Here is a 13220-nt window from a genome sequence, read left to right as displayed (position 1 = left end):
TCTTAACTCAGGTGAAAGACCCTGAGGGCAAAGCATGGGACCTAAACTACCCTCTCCAAGCAGTGAGGACTGCCCTGAGCCAGCAAGACCCCACATGACTGACCCCAAGACCGTGGCCAACCTTGACTGCCCACTTGCATGTACGCACTGATCTTTCTTCCACATTTTTCTTGTCTAAACCCAGAAATATTTTCAGTACTTTGGAGGCAGTCTTTTTTTAATTTTTTATTGTTATGTTAATCACCATACATTACATCATTAGTTTTGGATGTAGGGTTCCATGATTCATTGTTTGTGCATAACACCCAGTGCTCCACGCAGAACGTGCCCTCTTTAATACCTGTCACCAGGCTAACCCATCCCCCCACCCCCCCAGAACCCTCAGTTTGTTTTTCAGAGTCCATCGTCTCTCATGGTTCGTCTCCCCCTCCGACTTACTCCCCTTCATTCTTCCCCTCCTGCTATCTTCTTCTTTTTCTTTTTTCTTAACATATGTTGCATTATTTGTTTCAGAGGTACAGATCTGTGATTCAACAGTCTTGCACAACTCACAGCGCTCACCATAGCACATACCCTCCCCAATGTCTATCACCCAGCCACCCCGTCCCTCCCACCCCCCCACCACTCCAGCAACTGGAAGCAGTCTTTGAGATGCTAGTGCACTGTCTACCCAGTGTTGCCCTCACCAGAGTGAGTCCCTTTTTTGTTTCACTGCAGCTCATTTCTCTGCCTTTGGAATTTTTAAGTGGCAAGTGGCAAAATCCGGGCTGTTTGGGACCTCTGGAGCCAGGCACTCCTGCACCCCAGTGCCCCCACTACAATACTTTTTAAAAAGCATATATATGACTACCTTTTGAAACTTCCATCCTATCTCAGAAGAATACTTTCCAGGAAAGCTGTTTCTGGTGGTTTCACAGGATTACATTTTGCTTTAGTCAGAGGATTAGGTGTTTGAAAGTGGCACTTGAATTACTTCTCTGAAATTATTAAGAAGATTATCAAATCTTAGAGAAAACTACAAACAGGTGATTTGCATCATCCTTTGCCCTTGGGGCTGTCTTCTCCTAAGATACCATAAACCATCTTGTGGTTTTTAAAAGTTTTTGGTTTTTTTCCCCTAAAGCTCGATAATGACTTTTGTAGGAGAATGTGCTGGGGGCCTCTGCAGGATGGGAGGCTTGGCAAAGAACTCATTTCCAGGGATACATTAAATTTAGCCCCTGGGCTTGGTCAGGCCATAGTCATCTGTGCATCAAGTTCAGCCCTTCTTGGTCTTTCCACTGGGGTAACTCTTGTACCAGATCTAAAGCTCCCACTGCAATTCTCCTTCCCATGGGCTGCTCTTTACTGAAAAGGAGGATTAGCTGTGGATCTCCTTCCTTTTCACTCCTTCCACGAGTCCAGCTGGACTTCTGAGAGCAAACAGCAACGGCAAAAGCAAATACTACGTTGGCGCCAACCTTTAAGCTCGGGCCTCATTTAGGTGCCGAAATACGTAGGATTGTTACTTTAACAAGTTTGACAGGCGGTGGAGGGGGAAAGGGGAGGGAGGAGACGAGGAAGGGCCCGCCCCTTTGGAATTCGATTGGTTCCCTCTCTCGGTGGAGCCGTTCATTTCGCATCTCGGTTGGATAGGTTGACAGAAACATGTCATTAAGGTGTTGTCGAAATGAGCCCTGTAGGTGTGGGCCGTTCCCTAAGTTTGTGGTTTTCGATTTTCAAAGGGGCGGACTTCTTATTGGCTATGGGATCAAGTTCCTGAAACTGGTCTTCTATACCTTGAAAAATGTCTTCGTAACAGGAGGCGCCAAGGAGCTTAAGTGTAATTCACACACAGTAGAGAATATGACGAAGGTTCCTCGGGGGTTTGATTTCAGTTTCTTAAACGACGAAGAGGCCAGGAAGATCCTTCAGGTGCTGGAAAGAAACGAGGAGCTACAGAGGTCAGAGAGGGACAGGATCAGGTACAGAACAAATTCCTTTCTCTTCTCCAGGGGCCTGGCTCCCGCAGGAGCCCCCCCACCCCATCCTCGCCCCCGACCCGGGCGCACGCGGAGGGAGGTGCGGAGCCTTCGCGGCGCACCTGTCGGGGCCTCGGGACGCGCAGCATCCGCGCGGGAGAGCTGCGCTCGGCTGCTCTCTTGAGGACGGTGGGATGCCTGGCTGGCTGGTGCTTTGCCCGCGCGCGGCATCCCGGACGGGCCACAGCCTGCGGGTCTCTGGTGCCGCAGGGCGGTGAGCGACCCTGCCCTCGCCGTGCTGGCAGGTTCTTTGCAGCGTTTCTCTCCGAGTGGGTCCCGCCGAGCTGCCGCGCGCCGCGGGCAGGGACACGTGGGCGGCGGTGGGCCGCAGGAGTCCAGGCAGCGTGGGGGCAGTGCGACGACACGGCGCCGCGCTCAGGTGCCCTGCGGGCGGTGGCGGGCCGTAGGCCGGGTGCGCCCGTGAAATGGGCTGGGGGCGCTGCGCCGGGCGGAATCGTGGCGCGCGCGCGCCCACGTGCTTCCTTGCCCGGGTCCTCCAGGCGGTCCGCCCCGACCCAGCACGCTCTCCCGCGGCCCCAGAGACGCCCCCCACCCCACGCTGACCGGCAGCGGCTCCCAGGAGAGATGGCATCTTACTGGCGGCGAAGTGGCCCCACCCAAAAGGCCACGCAGTTCCAGGAACTTACCACATTGTGTGGAGTGAACCGGCCTCGGACTGGGACGCGCCGAGTGGCTAGATGGGTGGGTCTCCTTGCGTGTGGTGCTGCCGGGGAGAAGCTGCTGCGAGATTTCACCCCTGACCTTACTATACAGTGTTACAGGTGGGGATTTAGATACCAGAGACTGATATTGACAGGTAATTGCCTGGGATGTAAATTAACCAGTTTTTCTGCTGGGAAAGTGTGGGATAGGTCCTGGAATGAATACGAGGACTTGCTCACCAATTCTAGAAAAGACTCGTTCAAGGCCTGCTCCAGTTGACTCTGGAAGGGAATTCGGGGCATCACTCTCAGACCGAAAAGTTCATCCTTGATTGGAATTCAGAAAACCATTTTGTTTGCGAGCAACTTCTTGGTGATGTCGGTTCTAGGTTTCCACCTCCTTCCAAAGATTCCACTGGCCACCCCCCCAAAAAAACTCCGAAGATACTTTTCACATGGGAAAACCCTAGTTGGTCTTCACGGAAGCAGTTAGAATACACTGGGCCCAAAGGCCTGTCTTTACTCTTCCCCAGCGGATACAGATCTTGTGGGGAGAGACGAATATTTGAGGGGTGAGAATGTGTATTTCACCCATCATACTCTGCTTTTAGAAAAATAGGCTCCATCACTTCCTCACTGTGTGAGCACAGTGTGTCCACACCCACACGCATCCACGTGCATGTACCCACACATATGCATGTGCCCTACACACAGGCACACCCAGCCTTGGGAAGGAGAACTTTAGAATAGTATGTAGTTTGTTTTCAACACATTTTCCAAAAGGACTAAGAACTGGTGGCTCTCAGTGTGTGTCCTTGGAGGCGTTTGTTGTCTCTAGAGAGGATGGGGCTTCTTAAGTGATCCAGTATATATATTTGGGGAAATTGAGGGGAGAGTTAGGAAATAACAGAAGAAAGCTTCCACTTAGGATGTTACTATCAGTGTGGCTTCTCATGAACTATGGTCCTAGAAATAGTAAGATTATTTAGTTTAATTTTCATTCAAGGGAATTTTGACTTTTTATATCTGAACTCTGCTTGCCTTGTTGTGTTTCCTCAATAGCAGCTCATGGTGCCAGGACAGCCGCCTTTGGGGGTTCTGGAACTCCACGTAGGGGGCAAGGCCATTGGGCTGGGCCTCAGAAGGAAGGCTGAAACACCCTTTCTGATTGCATGGCACTAGCATTGTAACTGGGACATCAACAGAAAAAGGCATAATGCTAAGACAAGATCAATACTGCTAATGATTAAACTATTAAAAATAATTACCCCAATAATTTAAAAAATGTCACCATTAAAATATTAAAATAATTTAAGGACAGCAGACACTTGGGCCAAATGCTGAAGGCAATTATTTCTAGTACTTTGTTCCCCCCCTGGCTAATTCCTGAATCCCACTGTCAGATACCCATCGCTGGATAGCTGTGTCCTGGCCTGCGTACCAGCTCACGTGCATGGGTTTCAGTAGCAGATACTGACGTGTGGAGAAGGCCTGAGATAACATGTCAGCTTGGCTGCCGCTGCTCATTTTCTTGGTATGTGTGATCACATTTTCCAAATCAAAAGTCAGACCACGTGACTTCTCATACAAGAGTATTATTTAGGAGACAGTACAACAGGCCTATGTGAGAGACTGGGAGGGCTTTTTCCTACGCAGGTTTCCCCCATTATCCAAAAATAAAGCATTTCCTATGAAGCTTCATAAGCCCGCATGGCAGAAAGGAAAGAAACGATTGCCATGAATTTATGTGGAAAAATTTCTGAGCACTCCCAGGCACCAAAGATAACCTCTTTTCGGCTTTCCTAAAACCTTAGGATGCGTCTTGATAAATGATGCACAAAATAAATCAAGATAAAGCATAGATGTTCACAAACACAGTTCAAAACTACGGCGGCCTCAGGACGCCTGAGCAGTTCAGCGGGTGGAGCGTCTGACTCTTGATTTCGGCTCAGGGTCTGATCTCAGGGTCATCAGATCGAGCCCCTTGTGAGGCTCGGCATGCAGCATAGAGTCGGCTTGAGAGTCTCTCTCTCTCCCTCTGCCCCTCCCCCCTGCACTCTCCCTCTCTCTCTCTAAATAAATAAAATCTTTTCTTAAAGTTTTAAAAAAATAAATCATTAAAAAAAAGCTACTGCGGCTTGGTGCTGAGATGCTGAGTGTGGCTCCTCGGGGAAGGAGCTTGGCAATATACCACTCTTTGCTGCTTAGGCTGTGTGCTGCCTCCCTGCAAAACATGTGTTACACTCTATTTTTGCTTTTTGCCTTTTCTCATAAAAACAAAAATCCTCTTCGGATTCCATTTGGTTGGCAAAAACAGGGACTAATGGAGGTCGTTCATAAAAGTGAAGTGGCCTAAGGCAAGCTTTGGAAAACGGGGTGGGAGGGGGGAGTACTTGTGAGGAGAAGCAGTCTCAGGATCTCTTGGCTAGGACATTAAGGGACTAAATGGAGGAGTTTGGAAAGGTTTCTCATTGGGGGACAACCGAGGAGTTCAGTTGGGTCTATGGTGGGCTTGAAGTGTCTACAAGACAACTAAGGACTATCCTATAGTTAGAAACCTAGAAGGGCAGTGTCATGCAGGGCTGGAGATGCCCAGAGATTGATGAGGGAGTAGTTGAGTTCACCATGCAAGAGTCCAGAGCCCCACTTAGAAATGCTCCTGAACACACAGATCTACCCCTGGTCTTCCTGCACCGGTACCAGACCTCCCTGGCTCCAGCTTACCGGGAAAGTGTTTGCATTAAATATTACTGTATTCCTGATATATAAAGATTTTATTCAAATACTGAAGAAATACACCAAGATTCAAACTGATAAACAGCCAAAAGAGAAATAAGGTGTTCATGCTAGAAGATATCCCAACAGTAAACAAAATGTTATGGGAAAATGTTCACCCTCACAGTAATAAAGAAATGAAAATTGAACTCTTTAAAAATGACAGAAAAAAAAAAAAACCTGTTGGTGAGGTTGGGTGTGAAATGGATAGATTCAGCATACTGTTAGTGGTATGCAATCCTTTTGGCGAACAATGCGGCGCTACCTATAAACGTATGCCTTACCCTTGATCCAGTCTCCAATTCTTGGATATTTCTCATGAGTACGAGTCTGAGGTGGGAGCAGATGGCCACACCAGCAATTGTTAAGTGCTGCCTTTTTATGTAATAATAGTAATTACTGTGATAATAACAGCTAACATTTATCGATCCCCTACTGTGTACTCAGCACTGTACTAAACATGTTATATGTATTTAATTAATTGTCCCAATAACCTCATTATGTACGCACTTGAATTTCCATTTCATAGAGAAGGAAACACAGCTTAACAAAGGTTGAGTATCTTGTCCAAGTTAAGCAAAAGGGCCGGAATTTAAATCCAGATCTATCTCAAAATGATTTTACCCATCAGCATTGAATAATCCTCACCACTGTCTCTTGGGTTAAATAGTGTTGATGGCTTTGTACAGAAGGGAAACTGAAATAGCTCAGTGTGAAGGAACTTGCCCAAGGTCACAGAGATCTTAAGCAACAGAGCTAGAATTTGAACCCAAATCTATCTATCTGGCTCTAAAACCTATATTCTTTCCACTCTGCTGTATTTTTCCCTGAGGAAAAAAAAAAAGAATATATACTTGCAGATATTCATTGCAGTATTACAAAATAGCAAAATAGTGGGAAAATAATAGCAAAATAGTGGCAAGTTTCAAATCTAAATATCCAATAAAAGCACAGTCATTATAATGGACAGTTATGGAGATAATTGTATCTTAACCAGTGTGATATTTGAATTTTACATTTTCTGACTACCTTGTTGTCAAGGTTGTATAGACACCTCAAGTTTATCATGAATACAGTTGCGGGACAATGCATGAGAGGCATTGTTCTGTGAAAAAGCAGAACACAAAATACCGCCTGTGTGTTGCTGCAGTTTCTTGAAAATAGGCAAAATAGGCAAAAATCTATGCTTCTCCTTTTGGTGAATCTCTGGGGTCTGACACAACTCCTGGCACGTGGCAAAGAGGCACCGAAAAGTTTCCTGGGCGGTCAGGGCTTGCTTCTTGCCCAACACTGCCAGGATGGGGAAGGGACCCATGGTAGGTTGGGCAGGAATGCTGGGCACATGCCGCCTCCCGAGGCTCTAGGAAGGCAGATGAGGGCAAGGGTGTTGGGTTTCCTGGCTTAGCAGCAGAGACACCACAGACAGGCAAGGTGCCTGCCTGTAATAGGCCTCCAGAGAAGACTTGATGGGGGAATTCTGCACGGGCCAGAGTCAGAGGCTTCTGCAGCCTAGCGTCTCTCCTCATTTCTCCCTCTCCTCGTGTTTCCCCAGCGACCCTCTGCCCAGCCTGACGGGATTCCTCCCTCCTCTGAACCCCGTAAGGCACAACCGTCTGTGTTACATTGATCCGGTTCTGTCTTGTGAGTCTGGAATGTGTCCTACAGAAATACTTTGAGAGACAGTTCAAGAGGTAGAAATTACCACTGAAATTCCAATCTGACAGTTCCACTTCTTGTGGAAAGGGTTTTTCCTGGGGCTATTGACTTGGGAATGACTTCTCAGACCTTACACAGGCTGTGGTTCTAGCCTCGGTGAGAATAAATGGCTGAGAGTTTGAGTCACAGTTCATTGGCAGGTGGAAATTTTCCCCATACTTCTCTCACACCTTGGAGGAAATTGTGTGTGTGTGTGTGTGTGTGTGTGTGTGTGTGTACATATATATACCCAAATACACACACATATGTATACTATATGTACATACATATTTAATATATAAAATCTGAAAAGCATCTTACTTTGTCACAAGTCTTTGAAAAACACAGCTACCTACTTATTACCCCTGACACGACCCCCAAGCCCGCCCACCCCGTCTCATAAACGTAACTGAAATAGAGAGTACCAAGAGATTATATTAACCATGAGTTGATATCACAGAAGAGATATCAATAAATCAAGACTATTTGTTTTTCCTATTGCAGAAAACTTATAAAGTATAAGGCATCACAGCGCCTGATGTAATCAAATTGTAAAATGGCATGTCTAAATTTAGACTATCTGAGCTCAGCGGCAAGGCTGCGGCCCAGACCAGAGGGAGTGTATATTTCAAAATGGCCGAGTGCCCGTGGCTGTGGACGCTGGAGCAACCTGCAGAGATTAAAAGCCAGATACACAGTCTCCTGCCCCAGGCCCTCCGCCTGTCCTCTACTCTCCCAGCCAGTGAAGTCGGCCTCTGGCTAACAGACTTTCAGGAAGCACTGGGCTCCTGGTCATGGAATATCTACTATGCGCCAGACACTGGGTTGGCCCAGGAGAAAATAAAACCTAGACTCTGCCCCAGATGGCTTCGGTCTATGAATGTTCTTGGTTGGTGGTAAGTCCTGTAAGATGAAGTGTTTGTATAAATGTAGCTTGCCCTCCAGCAGCCCTATGTGGCCTCGGGAAAGGGACCACGAGAACCATCTAGAAGTCACAGGAGTGCCCTGTGGGCTTGTGTGTCCTGATCACCTAACAAGGTGTGGGATTCACATGAATCTCTCAGATGTCTGCAGCTTCCAGTAACACCCAATTTAGTTCATTCCTTTAATCCTAGGGGAGAGTTTATCTCACACATCCTCTCCCATCTAGTGACTGCCCTGGATTGGTCTCCCTGGGCAATACATGTAGAACTACTATCATATTACACTTTCATACCCCAAGGTTCGGGGACAGTGTCCTTTTTAGGCTGATGTGACCATTATAACTCCTGTAGCTTTTCCAGGTCTTTCCTATCTGTTTGTTTTTAGCTTCATCATAATCGATAGAGCAGGCACTTTTGTCTTTTTCAAAAGCTAATGGTAACCACAGTAGTTTAGCCCTTGCTGTGTGCTAAACTCTTTATGTGCGTTTGCTCATTTAATTCCCACAACAGCCTGATGAGGGAAGGGATATTTTTTATCTCCTTTCTGCTGAGGAAGCTTAGGCAGGAGAAGGAACCTGGTTGAGGTACTACTGCAGGAAGTACTGGTTTTGTGAACTCCATGTGCATTTAATTACTGTGCAGCCCATCACAGCACGGAGATGTTTTCCCATTAAAACTCTTGTGTCCAGGAGGCCTGCGTGGCTCAGTCGTTAAGCGTCTGCCTTCGGCTCAGGTCATGATCCCAGGGCCCTGGGATCGAGCCCCACGTCGGGCTCTCTGCTTGGCGGGAAAGCCTGCTTTTCCCTCTCCCACTCCCCCTGCTTGCGTTCCTGCTCTCGCTCTCTCTCTCTGTCAAATAAATAAATAAAATATTAAAACAAAAACAAAAACATTAGAGAACATACAATGCGAGGTTGCCATGTGTCCAACTAAAAGTTATTATTAAGGAAAAGGGCATACGGGATGCTAGGGTACCACTAGTGGAATCGGCCATATATAGGCAACATTGCAGGCAACCATTTATGTTTTAGAAAGCATGTGTGCATTCTGTAAGGATATGCTCCAAACCGTTAATGGCGACTATCTCTTGCGCATATTTAAAGGGACTCTAACCCTCTTACTATTATTTTATTTCTTATAATCATCATAGGTTAACTAAAAAATGGCGGCGGTTTCTTTTGATAATAAAGAAATACAAAATGTTTGGCTATGTTTTTTAACTTTGTAAGTATATCTTTTGAAATGATTTGTTTTTAAAAATACCCGGATTTTTTCCACCCTCTTCTTTATAATGTTTTATATATATTGTAATGTTAATGTATTCATAGGTCAGTTGCGTTCTGTACATCGGTCTTGAGTTCTATGTGGCTGAGAATTGTCTTAGGGATGGAGAGCCTTACACACCTAGTAGGTAGGTGCTCCATTTCTAATTAAATGGACCTTAACTTACATCCGTGAAGGAATACAAAGGAAGGGAAGGAAAGATTTGGGGAAACCAAGGACAAAGAAGGTCAGGTTAAGGTTAGTCAGAAAACATGTTTCTCTGTTTAGCAAACTTGAGTCTTAGAACAAGTCTGGCTAAGAGTCCCGCTGACTCAGTTCGGGTCTATTCTTCTGCAGTTAGTTCTGCATAGGCTGTGATATTTGAGAGCTATAGCCTCACCTCACTCTCCTTCCCAAGAATGTTTCCTTATTGGCATTGCCAATGGCCCTATTTAAAGGTCATACTTAAATATCAGCGTGGCATACCACAGGGGCCAGCTTCCTCATCGCTCTGTGTGTTACACTTTCTAATGATGACAGAGGGAATTGGGGTCAGCAGTGACCAAACTCCACACTTCCCAAAGAAAGGTTGTGGTGTTTTATATTTCTATCAGGACTGCTTTGGGTTCAACTTTGAAATAATGCATTTCGCAGCCGTTGAAGGGGGGCAGGGGGCTGGGGGGAGGGGAACCTGGCAACCACAGCTCCATTCTCCAGGTGTGTCCAGAAGATGTGTTGTGCAGGTGTTGGGAGGGGCCGTGCTCCCTCTGAAGGCACCAGGCAAGGGTCTGTTCTGGGGCCCTCTCCTAGTTCTTGGTAGTTCCTTGGCGCATGGGCAGCATAACTTCAGTCTTCTCATGGTGCTCTCACCATGCACATGTCTATCTCTCTGTCCAAATTTTCTCCTTTCCGTAAGGACACCAGCCATATTGGATTAGAACACACCCTAATTGGGGCACCTGGGTGGCTCAGTTGTTAAGTGTCTGCCTTCAGCTCAGGTCATGATCCCAGGGTCCTGGGATCGTTCCCCGCCTTGGGCTCCCTGCTCAGCAGGAAGCCTGCTTCTCCCTCTCCCACTCCCCCTGCTTGTGTTCCCTCTCTCACTGTCTCTCTCTGTCAAATAAATAAATAAATAAATCTTTAAAAAAAAAAAGAACCCACCCTAATGACTTAATTTTAATTTGAATACCTCTGTAAAGCCCCTATCTCCAAATAAGGTCATATTCCGCGGTACGGGGGGGGGGGGGGGGGGGGGGGGTTCGACTCTAATATATATATTTTTGGAGGATACAGTGTAACTCATAATAGTAAGGCTGGTTTTGTATTTTGAAATAAATTACTGTGAACCCACCATACAACAGTCTAAAGAAGAAAAGCATGATCACATTGATGCAGAAAAAGCATTTGACAAAGTTGAACATGCATTCATGATAAAAACTCTTTGCAAGAAAGAAATAGAACCTGATGAAAGGCATCTGCCAAAAAATTTATAGCTAACATCATACCTAATGGTGAAACACTGAATGCTTTTCCTCTAAGATATGGAACAAGGCAAGGATGTATAATCTCACCAGTCTTAATTCTACATCATACTTAAGGTCCTAGCAAGTATCAGCCAAGGTAAAGAAATAAAAGACATACATATGAGAAAGGAAGAAATAAACTATCCCTATTTGGAGATGATATGATTGTCTACAAAGAAAATCCCCCAAAAACATCTACCAAAAAAAAAAAAAAAAAAAGAAAGAAAGAAAATTCAGGAACTAAGAAGTAAATTTAGCAAGGTGGTAGGAAACAAGATCAACAGACAAAATTCTACTGAGTTTCCATATAGTAGGAAGGAATGATTAGAAAAGCAAGGGAATTGAATAGACAAAACAATTTTGAAAAAGAATGAAGTTGGAAGAATCACAGTACTTGATTTTGAGACTTACTATAAAGCCACTGTAATCAAGATAGCATAGTATGTGTGAAGGGAAAGACATAGATTAATTGAACAGAAGAGAGTCCAGAAATAGACCCCAAAATACAGCCAGTTGATTTTTTTTTTTTTTTACAAAAGTGCAAAGGCAATTCAATGAAGCATAGTCTTTTCAAAAAATGGTGTTGGGATAACTGGGCACAAGGCTAGAAATGTTTTCATCACCCAAAATAAAACCCATTAATTATTCTTCATTTCTGCCCCTCCTCCCCCCACCACATCCCAGTTACTGGTAATTGCTTTCTGTCTCTATGGATTTACCTATTCTGGATATTTCTTGTACATGGAATCATCCAATATGTAACTTTTTGTGTCTCTTTAGTTAGCACAATGTTTTCACAGGTTGATTCACATTGTAGCATTTATGTGTACTTTGTGCTTTTTAATAGCTGAATGATATTCCATGGTATGTATATACCACAATTTGTTTATCCATTCTTCTGATGATTAACATTTGGGTTGTTTCCACTTTTTGGCTATTGTGAATAGTGTTGTTATGAACATACATCTACAAGGATTTGGGTACCTGTTTGCAATTCTTTGAGGGTATATACACAGGCGTGGAATTACCGTGATATTGGGTCATTCTATATTTAACTTTTTAGGCATCATCAAACCATTTTCACCCACATTGACTTTATACACTTGTGGTCATACTGTGCATATTTTTTTTTAAGATTCTTTTTTTCTTTAAGTAGGCTCCATGCCCAACGTGGGGCTTGAACTCACAACCCCGAGATTGAGAGTCACATGCTCTCCTGACTGAGCCAGCCGGGTGCCCCTACACTGTGCATTTTTTTGCTTATTTATGTAACATCTAACATAAAAGCAACTCCTTCAAATTAAAGACTCATCATCAATGACAGTTTTTGTGACTGCCCACCAACCATTCTACTGTATATATTTTAGAATTTGATCATTATAATATTTTAGCCACTTGGATTTTTTCCTTATTTTTTTGTTTCCTACTGCTTAATAACACTGTGGCAAACCTTCATGATTACATCCTTAATTCAATTTAAATTGTCTCCCTAGGGTAAATTCCACAAAGTAGAATCCTTAGTTTATAATGTATTTTCTAAATTCTTATTACATGTTACCAAATTACTTTCCAAAAAATGTTCTACCAAATTTCACCTTGACTGGCAGTGTGGGAAGCCCCCTATTTTACCATACAGTTATCAGCACTGGATAGTATTATTATTTAAAATAAATCTTTGCTAATTTTGCAGGCAAAAAAAAAAATTGACTTGATATCTAGCACTGGTTATAATGAACGTTTTTTCACAGGTTTACGACTTATTTACATTTCATGATTTATGAATTGTCTATTCATATCTTTGCCCATTTTAATTTCAGGATTTGTATTCAGAATGCTTCTTGTCTTACATAACAGTTCTAACCATGGCTTTAACAAATTGGGGATACACTTTTCTGACATAACAAGGTCTCTGGAAGTAGACAAGCACTAGCTGGTGTAGTGGTTTAGGATGTCAGGATGGTGTCTTGCAACACGAAATGGCTACAACTGCTCTGAACATCACATTCCTGTCCAAGACAGGAAGAGGGGGATATGGTGGAGCCAATTATACTTGTCCTTTACCCTGGAAGTAAAAGCTCTTCCAGATGCCATCCCTGCCAATTCCTCCTCATGTCTCATTGACCAGAACCAGGTCATAAGGCCACCCTCGCTGCAAGGGAATTGGGAAATCAAGAAATGGGATTCAGATGTTAGGCTTAGACCAATCGTGATCCCTCCCCCGAAACTGAACACTTTGCTGCCCACGGCGAAACTAGAAAGGAGAGTAACTGGGGGGAATAGATTCTAGAAGGCAACCAACACTGTCTGACGTAGAATCTCAGTGTGGTTTTTTTCTTACTGATTTATATGTTTCTCTAT

The 13220-nt window shown here is 44.6% G+C and overlaps 1 protein-coding gene across 2 annotated transcripts in view; it reads left to right on the top strand.

Moving 5' to 3' along the window:
* Nucleotides 1–647: 647 nt before the first annotated feature.
* Nucleotides 648–13220, top strand: part of EXPH5 (exophilin 5) — a 71618-nt gene continuing 59045 nt past the window's right edge. For both annotated transcript variants that reach the window (XM_027580507.2, XM_027580506.2), the window contains exon 1: nucleotides 648–1964. In XM_027580507.2, coding sequence (XP_027436308.2) covers nucleotides 1648–1964 — 317 coding nt within the window. In that variant the 5' untranslated portion in view covers nucleotides 648–1647. The remainder of the gene's footprint in view (nucleotides 1965–13220) is intronic.

Source organism: Zalophus californianus, chromosome 11 (genome assembly GCF_009762305.2).
Source record: "Zalophus californianus isolate mZalCal1 chromosome 11, mZalCal1.pri.v2, whole genome shotgun sequence".
In the NCBI taxonomy this organism is placed as follows: Eukaryota; Metazoa; Chordata; class Mammalia; order Carnivora; family Otariidae; genus Zalophus; species Zalophus californianus.
This window is presented reverse-complemented; position numbering and strand designations above follow the sequence as displayed.